This window comes from Aristolochia californica, unplaced genomic scaffold (assembly GCF_029961685.1).
Source record: "Aristolochia californica isolate CCGP_79_NKW_82.1479 unplaced genomic scaffold, dmAriCali1.0.hap1 SCAF_11, whole genome shotgun sequence".
NCBI lineage: Eukaryota > Viridiplantae > Streptophyta > Magnoliopsida > Piperales > Aristolochiaceae > Aristolochia > Aristolochia californica.
The window spans coordinates 404876-420058 of NW_027181782.1; the positions used below are offsets into that span (position 1 = coordinate 404876).

At 36.2% G+C, this 15183-nt stretch overlaps 2 protein-coding genes across 2 annotated transcripts; one reads left to right on the forward strand and one right to left on the reverse strand.

Annotated features, from left to right (window-relative positions):
* Positions 1 to 111: 111 nt before the first annotated feature.
* Positions 112 to 8945, forward strand: LOC137943918 (putative nuclear RNA export factor SDE5). The gene is made up of 12 exons (XM_068789360.1): positions 112 to 247; positions 1287 to 1824; positions 2668 to 2693; positions 3984 to 4049; positions 5137 to 5195; positions 5283 to 5521; positions 5625 to 5701; positions 5802 to 5858; positions 6507 to 6574; positions 6657 to 6763; positions 6871 to 6941; positions 8645 to 8945. Exons 2-12 carry the CDS (start codon positions 1287 to 1289, stop codon positions 8765 to 8767), a joined length of 1431 nt encoding a protein of 476 aa, XP_068645461.1. The 5' UTR covers positions 112 to 247; the 3' UTR covers positions 8768 to 8945.
* Positions 8946 to 9129: 184 nt separating this feature from the next.
* LOC137943919 (mitochondrial import inner membrane translocase subunit TIM50-like) lies at positions 9130 to 15076 on the reverse strand. The gene is made up of 10 exons (XM_068789361.1): positions 14823 to 15076; positions 13447 to 13535; positions 13322 to 13358; positions 13030 to 13091; positions 12829 to 12942; positions 10822 to 10926; positions 10624 to 10722; positions 10198 to 10354; positions 9955 to 10057; positions 9130 to 9454 (listed from the first exon to the last, which is right to left on the reverse strand). The coding sequence occupies exons 1-10, from the start codon at positions 15070 to 15072 to the stop codon at positions 9409 to 9411; spliced, it is 1062 nt and encodes a 353-aa protein (XP_068645462.1). The 5' UTR covers positions 15073 to 15076; the 3' UTR covers positions 9130 to 9408.
* Positions 15077 to 15183: the final 107 nt, after the last annotated feature.

Genomic DNA, 15183 nt, shown 5'->3' on the forward strand with positions numbered 1-15183 from the left:
CCTTGAGGCCCTGTTTGGTTGAATGCGTCTGTTGTTCGAAAATGTAAATGATAAAAAGTTACCATTTGTTATTCTCTTTTGGGTTTGTATTTATATCCATCATCTCTCGTATCATTTATTCCCTCTAATCCCGAAAGCTTCCACTGGAAGCAAGAACATCACGTCTGTGTGTTTCTGGAAGGAAAAGAAGGAGAGAAGCGTGCGCGGATCACACATTCTCTCTGCCCTATTCCCTCTGTGAGTAGAGGTAACTTTTTTTTTTCTCTCTTGAAAGAGGAATTGTAGTCATTGGCAAATGGCCGTAATTCTGTAAACTATTTTATTTGCGGTATTTCTGTTTTTCATTTTAATGGACTGTAGTTTTGGTGGATTGAGGTGGAAACTGTTGAGTGATCACTGTTGATCAAGTGGTCTTGCTGAAACGACGCATGGAAACTGCTTGTGTTTTAGTTGTTTCTCTCATTTAGTTTTTATTTAATGACTAAATTAACTGTCTAGTGGTAGCGGTGGGGAGAAGTGATCGATGTTGATCAAGTGGCTTTCTGTCTTGCTAAAACGACGCTTGGAAACTGCTTGTTTTTAATTGTCTCTCTCGTATTTTTGTTTGTTTTGTTGATAAAATGAACTGTTTAGAGGTAGCGGTGGGGGATTCGACAGTGGGCCAGGCTGGGTGGATTTTTTCTGGACTGCATTGCTTATCGATTTTGTTTCATTTCATTAAGACTTATTTTAGGAACTCTCGCTTGCTAGTCTTGATCGGAGTTGTATATATCAAGCATTATTTGTTACATTTTAATACTCTGCATTTTGTAAAACAAGAATCAATGGGCACTAGAAGTAGGAGCTTGTTGCGTTGCGTTTCAGCTGCTGCTTTGACATGCAGTAAACATACCTATATTTTTCCTTGCACGCATTGCACTATTCTGTAGATTGGATTTATTAGCAGGGTTAATTCTAGTTGATCATGTTTAGATTGACTACTTTGGTTCTTATGTTTTTTTCCTTTTTCTTCAGCTTGTTATTCTTCTGTTGAATTTTTGTAGGTGAAACACTGCCTTATGGTTTATAAAGAAAATTGTTCTTATATTCGTTGCCTGACAGAAATATGTGTTGATTGATCATGTATTATTTCCTTTTCTTTTCTTTTTTTTAAAATGCACAACCAAATTAAAAATGGCAGCCAGGATCATATTTCTTATCTTCATGTTTCTTTCATCCCTAAGTTTACCACTAATTCTGTTTCTCTTTGTTTTTCCTCCCTTACCCTGTTCCCTGGAGCACATCAGATGGAGGTTTCATTTAGTTCAAGTAATCCAATATCTGATACTGAGGAAAAGGCCTTGGCAACATTGCTTGATGCCTTTGGTACAACTTTTGAACTCGGGGAAATAGCGGGTGCCTACTGCAGAGCTGGGCGTAATGTGGATTTGGCCGGTGATATTCTTTATGGCTTGCAAGACGAGAGCAGTTCAACTACTGATACTTCATCGTCAGTGAAGAGACATGAGAAGCCAACTGATATAGTAAAGAGTTCTAAAGGGTCAAAGCCAAGAAAGGTTTCTGCTTCTGTTGGTACTGTTTCAAATGTCATTGGAAAGGGATACTGTAGCTCCACTGCTTCTGAAAATCACTCATACAAAGCAAAAAAAATAGTGAAACTGGAAGTGAGATCTCCATCAACCGAAAATCTTGTCAGTGATGCAGCGGAATCAGATTTCCTACCAAGAAATAAGCCTCAGAACAATAAAGATATTGAGGATTTTCTGTACAAAATGCTTGGAGATGGATTTCAGCTAGAGAGGGATGTAATTCAAGACGTCCTTCGTGAGTATTATTTTCCATATTTGCCTGTGAAAACTATAATTCTGCTTTTGTCTGTGTTGTCAATGTTTAAAATCAGCTGCATGAAGTTCCTGATACCACTTTAGCCACTACTATTTTTTTCTCTGTTTGGATGATATTCATTAGTAGTCTATTTTCGTTCTGTTTTGATAATATTCATTAGTAACTTGAAATTTTGGTTTTCTTGGTGAAATCACCAACAGGTTTATATCACAACCTGGTTTTCGTGTCTGTGTCAAATATTTGTTTTAGGTATTTTATTGTTGCTCTCTTTCTTGCCTAGGAGAGAAGATGGATTAGTAGATCTTCTTGCTAGCAAAAGTCTCCAGTCAAACTGAGTAGTAGTTTAGTACCAGTTATTCTTGAAAGATCACACATTGTTCAATTCTCTCAATAAAAGGTTTTATGTCCCATAATCATCGGCCTTATTCCATTATTTAGTTCCTGGAAGTTAGCTGGAACTGAAATTGAGTTAAGACCTAAGCAGAAACATTTTTTTCTCTAGCCACTACAATATTATATAGCTCTTATACTTCCTTATTCCATCAAAGATTGGTGGTCTGAGCTTAAAATGCACCATTTGGAATGAATATTTCACACTTTGTGCTCCATTGATGGACATAAATATAGTGCTACCCTTTTTCTCCTTCTTCTTTTTTTTTTCAGTTCCACAGAAGAGTGAGTTTCAAGCATAGTTTGTGTCATTTGTCTGGTTTCCCTGTTGTATTTGTTTCATTTTTCAGCTAGAAGCCTATAACTGATTACTTCAAGTAGTCCACACACTCGCTTACTATTGTGCATGATGGAGCATTTATGTGCTTGCAGGTTGCTGTGGATATGATGCAAGAAAGGTAACAGTCATTATTCTTCTCATGCATGGTACTTTGTTTTCATTGATTCACCTACATATTCTTTAATAAATTCAGTGTCGATACATTTGATGCTGCTTTTTTGTTATTTGTGTACAAATAAAAGCTATGGTGTGGGTTTGTTTAGAAGCCTCTTTAGTCTTTAAATATATATTTTTTAAATGCTGATGCAACATTCTTTGGGTTTCTTGTTCTTTGAGAAGGTACTGAAGTTCCATTTAAGCACATTTTCTATGAAAAAAATCCTTGTACAAAATTTCTGCTGGTCACTGAGCTGAAAGTTTTGCTTAATAACCTAGCCGTTTAATTTGCCTGTAAGATACAAGACATTCAATATATGTTGTTCTTTTTCACCATTTCTTTTCATGGACTTAGAAATGAAAACAGGAAGGAGAAGAATCTGAGTTCTGCTGGGGAGAGGACATATAGTTACTCATGCATCCATATTAAAACTTGTGTCAAGAAATTTTTCATGAGACAAACTTCAAAGGATTCTCAAGCTCTTTCAGAGACTCTCAAAATGAATCAGTTCTCTTTATGTGGTCAGCTAGTCATCATATGATTAGATGTACAAGGATAATCGTATACTGTAGTTATGATCTGAATTAGAAAAATATGTACCTGGTTACTTTATCTATAGTTGGAAGAACTATGATACTCAAATATACATAAAGGTTTGTGTACCTGAAATTTCCTTAAATATTGTCTATACTTGTGTGAGATGATACAGAGAGGCTTGGATGGATCTGTTCCATAACAAAGAACAAAATTATGACGAATGGATCTTCTAAACATAGTTGTCTATTTTTTTTCTTTTTGGTTTTTTTTTTTCTTTATTCTCTTGCTTTCACTCAGATGATAGTTCCTTAAAGTTGTTGAGATGGCACCTCAGTGTGATTGTTAGTCCAGAATATATTTACTCCATGCCCTATTGGTCATCTTTTATTTTACTGGCAAGGTGATAGATTCTTACCGTTTTCTTTATTCTATAAGAGGACAAAGCAAGTGGGATCTTTGGAAAATCAGAGAGCTCTCAGTTCCCCATTTTCAGGCTTTTTTTGTGTTTTGGGCCATATGAACTTATATTGTATCTCCATTTGTGAAACTGATTGATACTGTCTGATAGATCAAAACATGGTCTACACATACAATTGAACAACCAATGACAAATCAAAGATTGATGACTATGTTTGGTATATCATCTTTTGGCCTTGCCTTCTAGAGTAGATCTAATTGTGCTACATCTTTTATTTTCTTGTTTGTTACTTGTAGGGTATGGAGAAATTGTTGAGAATGTCAAGTGCTAAATCAAACAAGACAGATGATGATTTGAGCAAGGTATTCAGCCATCAACCTTTTTAATTTGATGACTTAGTTTAAAAGTTTGAATAATTAGTTTGCTGAGCTCTTTAAGAAAAAAAGGTAGTTTGCTGAGACTTCTCTGAATGAAGTTTTTTGTTAGTTGCAAGGAACTGAATCTCTTTTCTTTTGTTATTTTACTTGAAGTAGAACAATTACTCATGATTTCCAGTAACTGATATATCAGGAAGAAGAAAAAGGTCTCATGCAGCTGATGGCTATATAGTTGGGGCAAGGTCTTGATGATGATTGATAAGTTAGGTTGGGTTTGATCCTAAATGATTAGCTTACCATAGGATGCCTGTTATCCAAATTTAAGAGGTACCATCTCTATAACAGATACAGTAGCACCATACTGTCCTTCTACCCTCCTTTTCTCACATCTAGGCCTAATAAAGAGGATATAAAAAGGGGCTTCAAACATGGATTATGACGATGTGCAGATACTAGGTCTCAACCTTTTTCCAATACCATGATAAGTAGGGCCTCTTTCTATCCCAAGTACGAGTAGCCATTTCAAGAGGTCTATTACCCAATTTCTAAATGCATGAGGACCCTAACTATAATGGATATGTGACTTCACCCAGACTAACAATGATAATGATAAATGAACTATTGTTTGCCTTCACTAATTGATGTTTTGACCAAGTTTCGAATTACATTCAAGCTTTCCTCAAATGTTTCTGTAGCCATTTGGGCTGAGGATAAAGATTTTTTTCCATCAATCATGTTTTGTTGATTTTATTGATGTTTTGAATTTGAATTAGATATTTCAATTTTTAGTGAATGCAATGATAAATTAAATATCATGGATGCATGAGTGGCCTCTAAGCCATTTTAGGAGTAGATCTTCACTCTTTAACTTGAAGAGGAACCATTGTGAGTCCCTCCAACTTCTGCCTCATGTTGTGACTTTTTGTTGAATGGAAGCTTTTCACAAGATGCCTCTTGTTTTTGCAATAGTTTGGCGCTCATTTGCTTCTCTCCTACTTTGACCTTTTAAGCCCACATTAATTATCTCCTTTTTCCAATGTATTCTTTTCTTTTAACATTGACCTTCCTGCAGTCTGCAGGTTCACACTCTATAGTGTTGCAAAATGCACAGAGCCAGAACTCTGGAGGAAGGTGTGCTTGTCAATGTGAATAAATGTGCATTAAATATGTGACAAAGTTATTACATTTCTCAGTCCTCCCACTCTTTTGTCCGTATAGATGCAGAGATGAGATTACAAGGGAACCCCCTTCAATCAAGAACAAGTACTCTGATTCTGCTATGGATATTTTAAATGCTTGGTACAAGCCTATTGTGATACCGAATGATGACTCTCCTGAGGAAACTTATAAATTAAGTAGAATTAGGCAAGCTAGCCATAAAATAGTATCAGGTCATCCAGATGATACTGGAAGTACATCAAAAATTTTAGAGCTACAGGTTGAGGGTGCTGAAGAAGGTGAAATTTTAGAAGTTTTAGAATTTTTTCCTGATGCATGGATTACAATTTATTTATTTTATTATTTATTTTTTATCGACATTGTTTCTTGTTGAAATTGTAGTCAAGGAGGATAAGTATGACACCCTTCGGAAAGCATCTAAGGTTAACTGGGATGCAATGAAGGCATATTATGAAGCAGTGAGTGGCTTACTCTACGATTCTTGAAGCTGACCACCTGTCTCTCATTTTTTTACTATCACCAAAGTGTTGTGTTCAACAAATCTCATATTCTTATCAGGCTGTTGACGCATTTGTTAATGGAGAGCAAGACCGCGTTGACTACTTGATAGAACAGGTTGTTTTTCTGTCCTTACCCTTTGACACGAAAGTTACTGGTAGTAAATGTTTTTGAAGGTGCATGAGACATGTTAGATTCAAGTAACAGAGTTCATGTTTGTGAAGGTTTTATCTTACAAACAAAAATTGTAAAGGTGCTTGATCTTATCCTTGAAGTAAATTGCACAGCGTTGATTACTAGTGGTACTTCTGACACCCTTAAGAGAGGTGTTCTAGACATTAGGATTGATTTCAGCAATTGCATTACCTGCAATCAGTATGAAATTTGTATTTCAGATGCTCTATCTGTATCTATTTGACATACTTGATCAATGGCAAATTGATTAATGATACCAAAGCTTCAGCAATGGATGGATGTGTGTGTGAAACATCCATAGCTTTTCTGACAAGTGATACCATATTCAATGGCAAAGCATGTCTGTTGCAAATATGAAAATATTACTTCTTTAAAAGCCAATTCATTTTACTATATATGTAAGAGGAAGGTGGCAATAATATTTTCTGCGGGATGCTGCGAAGAAGAAGGATTTTGATCCAGCCTGATTTTTCTGTTCTTTTTGGCAGAAGTAGATATAGTACGGCAAAATTTTTGGTTGTCTTGCATAACTAATATAAGATTTATCTGAATCTGTCTTTGTGAATCTAGGGTAAACACTTTAATGAAAAGGCTCGGGAAGCTGATGATAAATCTGCAGGAAAAATACACGAGATCAGGTTGGTTGCCACATATGTGTAAAATGCTATTTACTGGTCCTTCCTTATCTGTGATGATTCATAATGAGAATTAGTTTTGCAGAAGTGCAAATGCTTCAACTGTAGTGAGTCTTGACTTGCATGAACAACAAACTAGAGAAGCCATATGCCTTCTCAAGCTGCAACTTTCATCATTTTCTGGTATCCCAAGTGAGTCTAGTTCCATTATTCATAACTGTATATCACTGTTTTGAGTTTCTGATGTCATTATCCATGAAAAGTTTCTTATGTGAATTTGTTTCTTTCTTTACTGTCAGGTATTCATTTCCTTAAAATAATTGTGGACTCGGGCCATGATACCATCACAAAGGGGGCTCGAAGACGATTGGTAAGCCTGTACTCCACCTTATCGATTTGTTTTTTTTTTTAATGCTGAATGTTCCACACAGCTCATGTTTGTACCTTGCAATAAATCAATCTACCATATAAACTTTGTCTTTTTTTTCTGATATTCTTAAAGCTCGGTCAGAAATATATTATGAGTATGTTGTATCCTAGGTCGATGATAGGAACAATAATCTAGTATGTGAGTTTTAAATATTTATGCTCAAGAATTAATTAAAGAATTGCAATAAAGGAGTAGAGTAGGTCTCGACTCAATAACCAAATGGGAGTGGGTTGGGAGTAGTGATTGTAAGTCGTAATTGAGCTGAACCAACCTTTAAAAAAAGTTAGGTCATTTTTTTTCTGTAAGTGTATGTTTTTTTGTTTAGTGAATTGACTACCAGGTGGCATGTCCAGTTCCAATTGGTATTGGAAGAGGTGCCCCAACTCAGCTGAGGTTTGAGTGGGGTGAAAGGAGAACCAACGTAGATAAATGCAGCCTGTTGCCTCCCCTTTCAAACAGAAAATTTACAGGAAATGATACCATGACTTCAAGTGCCAACATACAAATAGCCCTAAGACAGAAAAGCTTGTGTTGGCTGTTCTGATCCTTGTAAGATCAGGATTAAAACGAGATCTGACAGAAAGGTTTCGTGGTTCCATTGTCAGATCTCATGTGAAATTTCACTTCCGTGGATTCATAATTGAATTTAGATTGTTTGCTTGGCAAGAAAGAAAAAGATTAGTTTTTAAAAAGTCTAGTAATAAAGAGAGTAGCAAGTCATCTTCTTGAGCTTTTCTGTGTAAAACCGAATTGCATCTAAATGATGAGAGCCCTCGTAGTTGAGCACAACTTAGTGACAAAGGAACCTGAATTTGTCTTCTGTTTAGTATCAGCTTGGTCCAAAATTGCTTAGTACCCAATCTAAGACACTGATGTGAATATTAAACTTTTTTCTGCTTTTTTTTTTAAAAAAAATATCTTTGACTTGGGTTGACAAGCAAAGTCTTTAGGAGCCTACTACCAAGTTCAGCATATGCTCAATGTCTAGCCTGGTGGCACAGTTGAATACACTCCAAATAAATTTAGAAAATATCAAAAGGAGCACTTGGATGCCTGGATGCTCTGTCTAATTACTTGGGCAAGTGACCTAATTTGGGGTGTTAACATGTTGGGTTCGATCAGGGATGGACTGGATCGATCTGAACCTGTTGTTAAATGGGTCAACCTGAACACAATCTTTTTATTAAAATGGTCAGAAATGTAGACCCAACATAGACCCTTGAGGAATTCTATAAATCTAATGATAGAAATATGTTTTTCTATAAACATATATAAAGAAGGAAGAATAAGGAGTTTAGGACAGAAATTTAGAGAGAATTTTTTTTTTTTATGGAACACAAGTTACTTTAGTAAAGAACTGTATAAGAACCAAAGGTACTGTCTGATTTGGTTCGCTTCAAACATAGCAAAGCAGATAGACTCAGCCTGGTTCTTTATATTTTGAACAATTAAACCAGAAACAGGTTGTGCATATAAACCCAAACCGGCCTATTATAACTCAAGTCCATTCCTTACAGAAAAATTACAGAATTTTGGCCCACCGGTTCTCTGTCGTGTTTCCATAAGCGTGGAAGAAACTGTGTCCATTTGACAAAATGACATAAAACCTCCAGGTGGATCCCTTAATAATGTGCTTGTAACAGGTGATCAAGCTTCTGGAGAAACAAGGTATCAAATGGAGCGAAGAAAACGCAGGAACAATCAAAATCAAAGTGGATGAGATTGATCCAAGGAAGTTGACTTTCGCAAAAAACACTGGATATTGAACCCTCCACTGCTGATAGTTCCTTGTGTTGAGGTGATTTGAGATTTATATTTTGTTAACATTCTCGTTCTGTACTGGACTTTTCCTCTTTTGTAGAGAAAATACTATTAAGGGCCTATTCTCGTACTTGTAAGTAGTCCCATAAAGAGGAAAACAAGAATTTTAAGACATTTCGGTGACGAAGCACTCCAAAGGAACCATCTTCCATTCTAGAAGATCTAGTATTTGCATTTTCTGTTATACATGGTTGAGTTCTGAACGATAAGAGCATGTTCGAAAACCACAAAAAAAAAAAAAAAATTTAAAAAATTTAAACTCGATACCTCTAATACTTCACCCACCATCAATATGGATTTCCCTTTCAATACCAAAAAAACATTATTGCAGGCAGGTGAAAACTGGTTTGCCATTTTATAATGAAGAGAACCACAATATGTACAATACAATGAATCTGACTGAGAGTAAAATAGGGATGAAATGTCAAAACTCTTCAAAAGAAAATAAGCTACATGCTCTGCAATTCCTTCTCCAAAAAATTTAGTAGTTTCGGTTTACGAAAAATAGCCGCAGTTAGTACTGCAAAATTGCCCATTTGACCACCAATTATAAGAGCTACAATCTCTGACAGTTGCAAATACAAACTCAACGTCGCCTAAAAAGCCCTGGTTGCTTCTGTTCTTGCATCTTCCTGCAACATTCATTTTTCACATGAGAATAGATTATTGTCTTTTATGATTTGATGAAGATTAACATTAGAGCTCATTAGATCACAATAGAATACCCTTCTAACCAAAAGGGTCAACTAACCAGGCTAACACTCAAAAAATCAAATCAAATAAGTTATAAGTCAGTCATCATATTCTGAAATATTATATCGATTCTAAGTAATGTGGTCTGTGGATAATCTAAAAAACTTAGATTATGGTGAGATGTTGTAAGCAATATCATGCCCAATTTACAGATTTCAATTTGTCTGGCATGTTTTCTACCTGCATTCTAGTATTTTGTGGTCCTTGCATATTACATAGATCTTCTTTAGTGATACTTTCTTTTTAGTGGCTACAATTGTAAAGAGGAGAGAGGAAAAAGAACAAGGAAGTCTAAAGGGACATTGCTGTCCAATAAGGCTTCAGCTCAGAAAAACACCAAATGACAGTTCTAATGAATTACAAGTGGTAAATCTTTTACCTCTGATGCTCTTTAGAACGCTGGATGAATTCAGTAGCAATATCCTGACCATGGTAAGAAGAGAGGACGGGTCGGATATCAGCAGGTCTATGGCGTGCTACATCTGTCATAAGAGCATGATTAATTTAAATTTTATATATTAATACTTCTAAAATATTTGATAAGCCAATCATAAAGAACTTAGTAATTTCTTAAAGCTAACAACTCATTATCCACAATTTGGTTTAAACAAAAATGACTCACATTCAAGAAATGGAATAAGATCCAAGAGAGTAGTATCATCTGTTTCCAGTTTCCAAGGTTTGATTTGAATACAGTTTTCTGGCTGAAGGCTGTTTTCGAGAGCATGTCCACTCACATAAATGATCCGAGTAGGATCTCTATTGAGCTTTGACAGATCCTGCCAGAAGCAGATTAAAACCAGGGTAATAAGACTACAAAAATTACACCTTATATAGGCAATTAGGTAAGAAAACTAAAACAACCAGCTTAGCGTTTAAGTTAATAAAAATCCCATGGCATCCATGAATATATTAAAAAGAAGGTTCCTGATACAGTATTACACTACTGAAAACGGAAGAACAGGCCTAAACTTTATGGTTTAGTAGAAAGGTAGTAAGAACTAAATAAATTTACAAAACTCGTAGACTTTCTTGGAGAATCACATACCCGATAATGTTTTCCTTTTTCATATTTAGTTGCGGCTCTTGATAGCCGAAATCGTATACAGCCCTTCTGATCCAACCGGTCAACAACCGGATCGACATACTAGAAGCACATATAAAGTTGATAAAGAGAAGCAAACAATCAGCTAAAAGAAGCATAAAACTGGAAATCTGAATCGAGCACGAAGATAAACTGTACTACCATGCTTTGCTCGTCGGAGTATACTACAATTTCATAGAATTGAGCAAGATGCTCCAAAAATGAATCAACTCCAGGCCGCTTGAATGTTCTCCAGCCTCTATCACGCTTTATACAGCAAGAAAATCCATTTAGAAGGTTGATGAGCATGTAGTGTGCGTATTAAATGACATATCACAAATTAGCTACTATGATGAAAAATCACAACAGGCATCAAAGAATTGAGATAATTCCACATGATACAATTCTTCAAGTCTAAATAGATTTTTCAGCAAAAAAATTCCATCCCTCACGGCAATAATTTAACCGAGTTATGTTTTGAGCTAAAAACATCATTACCTGAGACCCAATAAGCCTCTCCAGCTGAGAGCAGATCATTCTCTTCAGAGATACAGGTACTATCTAATAAGCTGCTTGCATCACATAGCAGTACTATATAATGGTCATTCAGATGTGCTTCTAATACACCTTTTTTATTCTTTTTACTGAATGATTTGCTTCCATCTCACTTTTTAGACTATATTTCCAACACTTATATAGCTAGGAGCTCAAAAGGCAGGTTTGTTCCCAAAAGCACTTGAGTAGGTAAAACATCCAAACGAGAACAGAAAGACCTCTTACAAATGGATTCATAAGTTATCATTCAAATTGGCCTAAAGCTTGGCCAATGAGGGAGTTCCTAGGTCTCAAAATTTTATTTCACACCCTAACCATTGTAGCATGTCCTGCTTTTTTCTGTTTTCTCTTTACCTTTTGTATCTGTCTCTTCTTTCCCTCTAATCTCCTTATTTTGAATATATCAAAAGACATTAATAGATTTAGTTGGCCAGCTAACTTTTTTGGTTGTTATTTGTGTTTTGTAAGAAAGGCATATAGTTGTCATTTTTTCATTTTTCACTTGAAGATAATACTAATGAACGCGAGTGAGCTTGACAACCCAACAATGTTCTAACTCTTCGGTCATCTCTTCCTTTTCCTTTTTTTCTTTTTTTAAATGACTCCCATCCTTTTCCTTTTTTTTCTTTTTTTAAATGACTCCCTTCCTTTTCCTTTTTTCCTTTTTTAAAATGACTCCCATAGCTCTCTTCCTCAGCCTTCTTCTCTGCCAATCTTCAGTTACTGACTTCTCCCTATTTTAATTTTAATCCGCCTCTTACTTACATATTTTTTACATAGTATCAGAGAAGATCTAACTGCACTTCTGTTCATGTTTCCTATTTCTTCCCTCCTTTATCCTTCCATGTCCCATCAAGAGGAGGAACATTGATTAGTGCTATCCTGAGGAGTCCAAAAGCATTAAATTTCCCTCCTTTTTCTCTCCTCCGGACTGCAATCATGTGCATTTGGGTGCTGGTGTGACCCTAATCTTTCCTTTGCCATGAGGTAAAGAACAAGGAATAGCTTTGCAACTTCTGGTCTCGATGCAAAGAATGTCCAATTCCCTGTTTTTGCTCTCCAAGCTGACATTCGAGCAAAAAAAGTGACCTGTGCAGGCATCGCTATTGTGCTTGAAGCCTTGGTGTGCAGTTGGTTCTTCTAGAGGTTGCTTAACCTTAAAAATTCTATCTTTTGCAGCATAATTAAGGAACAGAACTTCCAAATTGAGGTGACACCATGTTTGTACTATGGACTACAATAGACAATTGAATTGCTATCCAGGTACCTTTGATTTGCTATTAAACGTAAGTTTCAAACATAGATCAGCTAAATAAATAGGGAACCTGGTGGACAACCATCGGTGCTGGTTTTGTGCAAAGCCTGGTCAGTTGAACACCTTCTCATGAACCACCCATTCGTTTGAAATTTAGGAGCCATATTATATAAATTCAGTATCAATTCAGGAGTCTCACCTTATTAGTGGCACATAACAAACAACAAGAAATCAAAATCGCTTATTTTCAGATAGAACATGCAGAATCAGATAAATATACTAATAAAGCACAAATAACAAAGAAGTTGAAAGTTAAAGGATAAAACACCACTTTTACGACAATAAACAAACACTTATACCTTCCAATCAGAGTATAGTAAGGTTTCATTGAGATCAAGAACAAGCGTAAAGACATGTTGTTCCTGGGGAAGCAAATCAGGTAGAAGCTTCTCAGAAGCTGGTTCAGTAAATCCCTACACAATGAAAGTTTGATGAAGTGATCAGCAAGTGGTCTCAACAAAAGGAACATAATTTTGGAGCAATAGATGGCTAATACATACTCGGACATGTTCCTCAATAGACCTTCTAACATCAATATATAGCTCAACACTTTTTGCAGGAACTGCAAAAGACAAAGAATACATAGTTCCTAAAAGTTAGTACAAGTAATTGAATTTTTAGGGAGTAAAGGAAACAACGGATGTCAGGCACAACCACCAAAACATATAGACTAATACTGTTGCATGCTCATCTAAATTACTTTCAGTTTAGATGGCATGCATATATTTGTGAGAGATAAAACTGCCACATAAAACTAAAACAGGACACCTAAAGCATAACTTGATACATTACCTGTCATAGCTGCAGAATAAAGGCGTGCCAAGATTTTCTGTCCAATGAACAACAAAAACAATATCATTCTTCCAATAGTAGAAGCCAATATTTTAACATAGAAAAGTAAATAAAGTTCTACCTACATCAAGAATAGATGCATCATCAGGTGCATTATAGTTTGCTGACTCACGTAAAGGTATTGTCTTTTGCTCCGCTTCTTCTAAGGTGTATGCTGGGTGCATAATTACCATGAAATTCAGAATGCAGATATATATATATATATGGCAACCTCCAAAAGACATGGAAGTGGACACAATTTATCACACACACAATCATAAACCGAATGAAAGATACAAAAATTAGAGAGAGAGAAAGACATGTTGCAGAGCTTTTCATGAGGATATACAGATACGTTACTAAAAGAGGAAGGATAAGTGGATGTTGATATTTTGGTTTCTTTGAACATTGATGTATAAAAAATGTCATTGAGTTAGGTCAATGACGATCAGTATCAAGGATATTACAGAGAGGGTTGAAACCCAGAGTTTGCTAGGACTTAAAACTAATAATTACCACTTCCCAGTTTTCCAAACAGTATCTTCCTAGTTTCTTTCCCTTTTTTTTTTTTTCTATTTTTAAAGTTTTAGCTCTTTCGATAATATAAATATCACTGCCAGATGTTCAATTCCAACTAGATATTAAGGCTGTAATTTCATACTACACTCATTTTTGGGATCTATAACTGTCAACTATGTCAAGAAGCATCTATGGTAGATTAGATTATTTCGCATCAGTACAAGGGACTCCAAGCAGCTTCCTTGGAATAGTTGCATTTTTTAGTAAGACACAGACATCGCTGCTGGCCATTCTTTGGAATAGAATTATTTGCCTTGCTCAACAAATTATATTGCCGATGCACTTGCGGATGGAAGCAATCAAATCACGACCACCTAGCTGCTGCTCAGGGTCTATCCTCCCTGACTATCTTGGTTTTGTCTTCTTTTTGGTGCTTTGGTGTGCTTTCCGTCTGTTATCTTCTCTTTTGGTTAAAAAAATCGATCTTTCAAAATAAAAAACAAGAGAATTGCAAGTCTGATGACTTCAATTTTCTATGAACCATATATTTTGTACATAAGATCAAGACACATAATCATTGCAATAGAACACATTGCTCATTCAAATTAGCAGCATAGCTAGGAAAAAATAATCACAAGTAACTTAGTAAACTAAATGAATTGTAACAAAGAGTTTCCGAGGTAAAACCTAACCAAACAACACAACGAACCTCTCTACACTCGAAACCAATATAACTAAAAGAGCAGACTCATGCTTCAGATACTCCCTAGTTCCCAGAAGCCAACCGACATGCAACCACATGTTCCTCCAGCAGCCAACACATGATTCATCGTTTCTAAACCAACTATTTCGTAAGAATCCTTTTTTTTAACAAAGACAAGAATCTTAAACACCGTTCCAAAAAATGGAACCAGGAAAAAGAATGACAACGCAGTAAACTAACCGTAACTCGCATAACCAGCTGTTGCAGCAGCTCCTGTCAGCAACCCAAATACCCCAAGCTTGAGAAAACCCCGCGACTTCTTCTCGACGGCCTCCGGTGGAGGGTTAGCAGGAGCAGACGGCGGAGGAAGTTGATCATTCACTACCGAACTCCCAGACACTAGCGGCTCTTTCGAGCAGAAGGGTCTTCTCTGAAAATGGCCAACCAAAGCACACGATCGAAGAGCGACGCGCATCGTGCTGAATGCCATTAGCTTGGAGGCAATCACGGAAATGGAGAAGCGTTGCAGCCGTGCAGGGTTTAAGAGGCAATCAGCAAAGAAGAAAAGAAAAAAATCGGCGGACCCGATTCGTTCCGGCTA